An 8,117-nucleotide genomic window follows, 5' to 3' on the forward strand; every position below is an offset into this window, starting at 1 on the left:
TAGATTGTCAAAAACATCAAATAGACTGAAATGTTATTTTATTATTTTTCTACTGCTAGTCTTTTCCTACTGCGAAGATTCAATAAAAATAAATAGCAATTACCAAAATTGAAGTATCTGCTCTAGAGAATAAAATGGGAACTATAACAAAGTGATGTGTTTCGACTAGTTTCGAGTAACCTATCCGAAGAGCAGCTTGTAAGGACGCTGTGAAAGAAGTATTGCAATATTTTAATAGATGGCGCTGTTTTCAGTAAGTATCTGATTAAAAACTTCGAATAAAATCCGATAATATTAGGAATTTTAGTATTACCTACTATTAAATGTGATTCCATTTCTTGAGTGTCTGAGACAAGGCATTGTGGCATTATGATCAGAACAAGACATAGTTATATTAGTTTAAAGTTTTTCCCACGTTTTTATTCACTCACTTTGTGTGTATTTTGTTTGTTTGTCGTTCCTGTTGGATTTTTATAACTCAATTTTGAGGCGCTTTCCGGTTAGCTAGCAGGTTGAAATTTTCAGAACATTTAAAAACGTGGCTTTTTTAAGTCAAGGATTTTTTCCGAGGATTAAGTTCGATTGTCCATTTCGTTCAAGGCATTTTTGTATCAATTTTTACTGATTTCAAAATACCTCATGTAAAAAAATGATATTTTTAAACTAACATTGTTCCTATTTAACCATTCAACCTTTAGAAACCCTTTGTCTTTAGTAGTCTTCGGATACCTACTTATTTATCATAATTTCTAATCTTGACGGATTTCAATGTGCGGCACGTGTATTGATGAATTTTGTATTAAAGATAATCTAAGTGTAGGTAAAGGTGTATTTTTTCCTAAACGAGCAGCATACGTTAGATTCGAGACTTTGGTCTGCCCCCATGACTCTAGTTCCTACTTTCAGCAACGACCGACGAATAAGAAAGAAAGAACAGGAAACTTGATGAATTTTGGAGCTTTTGCTAGGCTACCAATATACTAACCTCCTTAAAAAACCATACTTAGGCTCGTGCGGAGCTACCATCACCTCTTAAAGTTATATCTTTACTAAACAGTTGTGGCAGTAAGACACTACACAGAGTAACCCTTCCGTAACCTCTTCCGTAACTTCAAATAAGACTGTAGCCTTTAAACACTTGCACTTGGCCGCTATGACCTATGACCATGTGTCTTATGCCGCTCTACCACCCCCTTCTTAGCCGGCTTAATATTTACAATCGTCTCTCTTTCCAGACGTCACACTCTCTTTCCGGTGTACCTACCTACTTATCAACATACTACCGCTATCTGTAACGGATGACCAACAATGCCCTTCTTCTGTGTCCTTTGCATAGTTCTGGCTATCTCCACTCTTATTTCCTTGTCCAATCTATTTTTACGGAGCAAGTCCCAAAATCAAGACTTCCACCAGAGGTTATGTATTCAAAGCGATTTTGTAAAATTATTGCTAAATTGTCCCAAGAATTAGTCGTCTCGCCTTATTGTTTTATTTAAGTAGTTGTATTGATAATTCTGTATCTATATAAATAAGTTTACTTGAAAAATACCCGTATAAATTATAAGAATTTCGTAGTGTATTTTTCTATTTTTCTTCACCTATATCTTGTTTTCTCTGCTTCAGACACTTATCTTGTGATCACCATGATCTCCCGCGTGCCTACTGACTGAATTACTCAACTCTTTAATTTCAAATCGTTTATTGGCAGATACCTAACTTCCTTTTGGTAAATAAAGTAAATGCAGATAATCAGCTTAACACCTATTGATACATTTTAATCTACTGGTATTAAATTATTATTTATGACAGCCACCTATCTATTAAATACACGCTCCTGGTTGTCTAGAAGATGGTACTTCACTGTGAATTTCAGTGGTTTATTGAAATAAAAAATGTGAAGAAATATGAAATACACTAAACCTATAGTTATCTCAAATCCTGCACGAGAAATAATTTCATAAACATTTGATCACTTGACACGGGGTGTTTCTTTCTAAGACCTAGACTTGTGTTGGTAAAATACTTAGAAGAATACGAATAGTGTAATTTAAAAGTAAAAAGTTCAATTGGCACCTAGGCCATTGGACTGGACTGGAACTGTCACAGGAGAACTCCTCAGTTTCGAAATAACAAAAGAACTTTTGTTATTTCTGAACCACAACTCTGCTCTGAAATAGGTCTTATTTCATTGGACGAATCTCTACAAAGGGGCGAACATCTTTCTTGGGAAAGTTATAATCTATTATTATTGCCGAAGGAAAAACAATTGGATATGCCAAAAAAAGCGATCAGTTTTTCAAAATTTCTAAATAGGAGAAAATGTGTTTAAAAAAATAGAAATGGTCCTCCCCTCTAATAATTTATTCATTCTTCTGCTATTGCATATCCATCTAGATCTACGATTTGCGTTTGCTGTCTCTCATCGGTTTTAAACATCTAACAATGTTCTTAATCGATACACGGATAAATTGTGATGTCGTCATAAAGGAAGATTACCAATAGGTATGTTTATAGTTTTGTAGAAGGTAAAACAATAGTTTAGTTTCATAATAACACGATTAATCCCTAATAATTGATAAAACGTCCATAATCTGCAAATTTATCTATATGTAAATTTATGACTTTAAATTGGTATAAAACTGGGCCTAAAACACAGAAAATCATAGTTCTCATTGTTCGTTCTGAAAACAAGGTAAGCAAATCCATATTCTTTATTTGATCACTAATTTAAATAATTTACTTATGGCATGTCCCATAGCATTAAATGATATGGCTTAATGCAAGGTACGAGTATGTGTTCTCTAAGGGTTTTAGCAATATAAACTATGGAAAATTATAATTACAAAGCCTAATAAAAAAAATCGGTAGGAAATAATAGAAAATATTAGCTTTTGTATTATGGACAGTAGCCGACCCCAACATTGTGGGGAAAAGGCTGGGCCTATGATGATGATTATGGATTTTAAGCTATATATACTAACAACTATTGTGTAAATATCTATGTTAGTCTGTAAGGTATATGTCTATGGGCCTTAGTAGCCTGATAATAAAATGATTTATTATTATTATATTATGGACAGCAAATATATATATTTTTAGTTGTATGTAGTATACAATATTAGTTCTACAATTTGGAAATCTAATTTATTATGTATTAAACTACTTTTATTTTTTTTATTTGAGCCACACACTATGACTGCCAATATTGACGACTTCTCCTTTCACGGGTCTGCTGGCAGAAATTTCTTAAGAAATAAGCAGTACCCTTGTACATCATTTATATCTGTGTTATATTATTTTTAAGACCTTTTGTGTGTGTACATAAATTATTATATAAAATAAAAAAATCCATTTTGTATTGTTTCAGTAAAAAAAAACCTAAACCACTATGAAAACCTTTGTGGCTCTGTTCGCTCTCGTGGCTGTGGCCACCGCCGGCCCTCTGCCCCTCGTGCAGATCATCGTGAACGTGGATGCTCCCGCCAAGCCTGAGGATGTTCTCCCCGCACCCGTTGTCCCCCAACCCGAACCCATCGTTCTTCCCACCCCCGTTGTTATCCCCTCCCCCACTGAACCTGAGGTAGTCCCTGGCCCTGCCCCCGTGGTGCTCCCAGCTCCCATTCTCCCCGAGGTAGTCCCTGCCCCCGTGGTTCTCCCCGCTCCCGCTCTTCCTGAGGTGGTCCCCGCCCCCGTGGTTCTCCCTTCGCCAGCTCTCCCTGAGGTGAACCCTGCCCCCGTGGTTCTACCCGCTCCCGCTCTCCCTGAGGTGGTCCCTGCCCCCGTGGTGCTCCCCTCTCCTGCTCAGCCTGAGGTAGTCCCAGCTCCTGAACCGGTGGTTCTCCCCTCACCTGCTCAGCCTGAGGTAATCCCAGCCCCCGCTGTCGTTCTCCCCGATGAGCTCAACTAAACGAACAATGAAGAACTCGTCTGCTGACTTGCGACCACCAGCACCAAAGCCGAAATGTCGGCGATGAAGACACAATATAATTCGTGTTCAGGCAGACAAAAAATGTGGCGTTACACCACTAGTCACCTATTTACAGTGTAAAATTGTATCTTATGGAGTTTCTTGCCGGTTCTTCTCCATAAGAATGAAATTTTTGAACCGCGCAATTAGTCATCAAGTTTCTTAAATACCTGTTTTAGGTTTACAAGAAATAAAAATATTTTATAAGAAAAAGTGCTTTATTACACACAAAATATTACCTCACCTCGTACGAGCAGTCTTAATAGGTATAAAGTTTTAAGCCCAGAACTACGTTGATTCGTTCGGTTATCGTGAATTTTGGGTGCCGATTTAAAACAAACAATTACTCATCACTGTAGATCAATGCTGGATACGGATCATTGTCCTTTCCGGTGTTAATAGTTATCTGTTAATCCGTAGTTATAAATTACTGTTAAGATAGATTAATCCAGTTTTAGCTTCTAAGTCTACCTGTCATTTATATCAGGGATCGTGATATTATGCATCTGTACCTATTGTTTACTGATATAAGACGTTACGTAAATTTATTGATAACCGATTTTGCTTTCGGCAGACTTTCGGCGGACTACGTAGTTTACTTATCAGGATAGTCAAATAAGATTCGTTCTTAAAACCTTACTACACTACTACACTTTATTAAAATTTTACCAAAAGGCATTGTCGCCGTTCTTGACATTTTTGATGCTTCTAAACACATTCTACATTGCGCAAGTGTAACGCGTATGGTATTTACAAAACCTTAACCTAGAATCCTCCAGCATCATCGTCATGATCTTCCTTGACGAACATACAACAGAGCTGGGTGCAGACTTTCTAGTGTTATTGCCACTCCTCTCTTATAGTGGAGGTGCATAGAAAAGTTTAAGCAAAGTACAGGAAGTATTATGGAGATCAGAAATAAAAACACGACGATACCAGCCAAATATTTAAATGACAGAAAATCTTCAGGAACATGCCAAAACAAGGCACAGTAAAGAAACTGCTTAATTCAAAAGAAATATTTGCGTGCAGACTTGTGTAACGAACAGTGGTACGTATACGTAACGACGGTAGTAATAATATACTTAATCTTATGCCCTTATCAAAAGTATTATCGGATAATCCGAAATAAAATCATATCTGATATCATACCCAACTTGTAACAGAATATTCATAAACTAGCTGTTGCCCGCGACTTCACCCGTGTGGTTAGAAGATATAGGTAAGGAATTTTTTAACGGAAGCCATCGAAATTGAATATTTTTCCCCGTTTTTGCCACATTTTCCATTGTATCTTCGCTCCTATTAGTTGCAGTGATGCGTGATGTTAGCCTAAAACCTTCCTCGATGAATGGTCTATTGAATCCAAATAGAATTTTTCGATTTAAACCAGTAGTTACTGAGATTAGCGCGTTCAAACAAACAAACAAACTCTTCAGCTTTATATATTAGTAATGGATAATCTCCATGTATGATTCAGTCGAGCCTGCCTAGATCAGTTGCTGATCATGGAATGTGTTCCAAAAAGAACTAGTGAAAAATAAAATCTGAGCACATGCTTTGACCGCCTTACTAGATGCGATGTCTTAAACTTGCAGCTAGTTAGCAGAAAGTCAATCTTTCTAGATGCGGATTTAATCTGGTTCCGACCCGCTTTATCTAGAGTAGATTATGGTTTCTTCTGACAGCCGAAAATAACCTTTACGACATACGAGCCATCTACGCTCATGCAACCGTGCATTGACCATTAATTGACGCCTGATCAGAGAGATGCAGCAATTATATCGATATTGTTTTGTACCTTTTTGTGACGACTTCTAACGGGTTCGATTGACTCATGTCGTTTTATTGCTACTAGACTATCAGGCTGGTATTTTCCTTTTCTTTTGGTGTATCAACTTGTGCAAAACTTGCAGACATGAATGATGGATACTAATTGCTTAATCTACCAGTACAATAAGAGTCCCTGGAAGGCCATAGGTGTGTTATTAACTTCATAGAGCGATTAACTATTTGAGTTTAAGATGCGATTTTGTATAAAAAGCCGCAATTTCTCAAAGAGATGTCAGTTTGTACTTCTTACAGATGAAAGTGCACAGCACAAGTCTGTTTCCGTATTAGCAGGATCCTTACACCATTCAAAAGAATCCTTTCCAGACATGGTCATGGCGTCCTAGCCTCTGAAAATCTGGTCCGCTAAAAATAGATGGTATACATTCCACAGAGATATCACATATGTATTCTATACATTAGAGAGCGTCGAAGGGCATTTATAGTACAGCACCGCGCAGGTGCAATCTCTCACTGATGTCTTAGGAACGAATTAGATACTTTTGGGCTTCGTTCTTTGGTCTTATCATATAATATAATAACTTAGTAAATAACTAGTGATACAGACAATTTTTTCATGATACAATAGACAATGTTAGATGTTGCTAGTTAAATTAAAGCACAAATTACTGAAATAGATTTATTGAGCTTAAATTGTGTCTTGTAGAGTTCAATCCACTTGTTCGTCTGCCGGGGATGTCACACGAATGGTATTGTGTCTTCTATTGCCGTCGCTTCTGCTTTGGCGCAGGTGGTCTGAAGGCAGCAGACGAGTTCTTCAATGTTTGTTTAGTTAAGCTCTTCAGGGAGGACGACAGCGGCCTCAGGCAGGACCACGGGGTCAACCTCGAATTCAGGTGCAGCGGGAGCGGGGAGAACGACGGGCTCTGGGTCGACTTCAGGGGCAACGGGAGAGGGGAGGACAACGGGCTCAGGGTCTACTTCGGGGGCAACGGGAGAGGGGAGCACGACGGGCTCAGGGTCTACTTCGGGGGCAACGGGGGAAGGCAGAACAACGGGCTCAGGAACAACCTCGGGTACAGCGGGTGAGGGAAGAACAACGGGCTCAGGAATGACTTCAGGGGCAACGGGAGTGGGGAGCACGACGGGCTCAGGGCTGATGGGCACGGGGAGGACGACCTCGGGTAGAGTGGGTTCGGGGAGGACTACGGGGGCGGGGAGGATGGGCACCGGCAGAGTTTCCACAGGCTTGGCGGGAGCATCCACGTTCACGATGATCTGCACAAGGGGCAGAGGGGCGGCGCAGGCCACAGCCACGAGGGCGAACAAAGCCACGAAGGTTTTCATTGTGTTTGAGGTTTTTTTTTAACTGAAAAATAAGAAAATTACATATAAATCACTGTCAGTAGTATGTTTTATAGAGAAGGGGGATATTATACAAGTTTATTTTATTTTGGAAAACAAAATATTTTCTTTCAAAAAATAGAACCTACTACTTAGTCAAAAGTTTTTTGTATGATAGTGACCAATTAAAAAGGGTGGGATCGTTTGTTAACCAAGCCTTCAAATAATATTAAAGAAGAAATATTTGTTTTACTTACCTTGTTTTCACAAAGTACAAAGAAAACTATGATTGTCAGTGTTTCAGGCTCAGTTTTTATACTAACTTTTTGTCGTAAAATTGCATATCAGATTATGAACGAATTAATCGCCATTAGGGATTACTAGCAATAGCTACCAATAAACGTTCCTTATGACTGCATGTTATAAAGATACTACTGCTATAATTATAATCAATTAATGACGCCTTGCTGTTTATTTTTAAGACACAAGTCTATTTTTGAGGCACATCCTAGCTACAGTTTGACAAAATTACAACCCTTGTGCACTAGAGTCTACACTGGCCTCGATGTTTTTCAGGGAATCAATTGACTGTCTTCGAAACCACTACGTTTATCAAGTAAAATATGGTAACCTGCATATTCGAAACTTATAAAAATTGGAAATACTATACAAACATGAAATGTTACTTCTTAAATTTGAATCGACTGATAGTCTTCATAACCTTTTCTATTTTGCATAAGCTTCTTTTGTTTTTAGTTGGGCGTGAGAATCTTAATGGATTAACATCCATTCAGGGGAGGAAGCGGATAGTATCAGACTCTTAATGAGTACACCAAAATTAGTGGTACCGATGTGTGGTGGTCTCCAACACCTTTTTTTTTGCTAAGGCGGGGGAGTCCTAATGGACACCTTCTCCCTCGGGGGAGGAAGAGGGTAGTGTCAGACTTTTACTGACTGAACCTGAACCGCCGTGCTACGTCATCCGCGTTTTTGTGTCGGTGTATGGCAATGCATT

At 38.5% G+C, this 8,117-nt stretch overlaps 2 protein-coding genes across 2 annotated transcripts; one reads left to right on the top strand and one right to left on the bottom strand.

The window, feature by feature from the left end:
• Nucleotides 1-2,670: 2,670 nt before the first annotated feature.
• On the top strand, nt 2,671-4,180 carry LOC113491767 (predicted GPI-anchored protein 58). Its single transcript, XM_026868930.1, has 2 exons — nt 2,671-2,692; nt 3,368-4,180. The coding sequence occupies exon 2, from the start codon at nt 3,389-3,391 to the stop codon at nt 3,905-3,907; it is 519 nt and encodes a 172-aa protein (XP_026724731.1). The 5' UTR covers nt 2,671-2,692; nt 3,368-3,388; the 3' UTR covers nt 3,908-4,180.
• A 2,243-nt stretch (nt 4,181-6,423) lies between these two features.
• On the bottom strand, nt 6,424-7,415 carry LOC113491768 (protein app1-like). The gene is made up of 2 exons (XM_026868931.1): nt 7,360-7,415; nt 6,424-7,127 (listed from the first exon to the last, which is right to left on the bottom strand). The coding sequence occupies exon 2, from the start codon at nt 7,103-7,105 to the stop codon at nt 6,587-6,589; it is 519 nt and encodes a 172-aa protein (XP_026724732.1). The 5' UTR covers nt 7,106-7,127; nt 7,360-7,415; the 3' UTR covers nt 6,424-6,586.
• Between the last annotated feature and the right edge of the window lie 702 nt (nt 7,416-8,117).

Source organism: Trichoplusia ni, chromosome 3 (genome assembly GCF_003590095.1).
Source record: "Trichoplusia ni isolate ovarian cell line Hi5 chromosome 3, tn1, whole genome shotgun sequence".
In the NCBI taxonomy this organism is placed as follows: domain Eukaryota; kingdom Metazoa; phylum Arthropoda; class Insecta; order Lepidoptera; family Noctuidae; genus Trichoplusia; species Trichoplusia ni.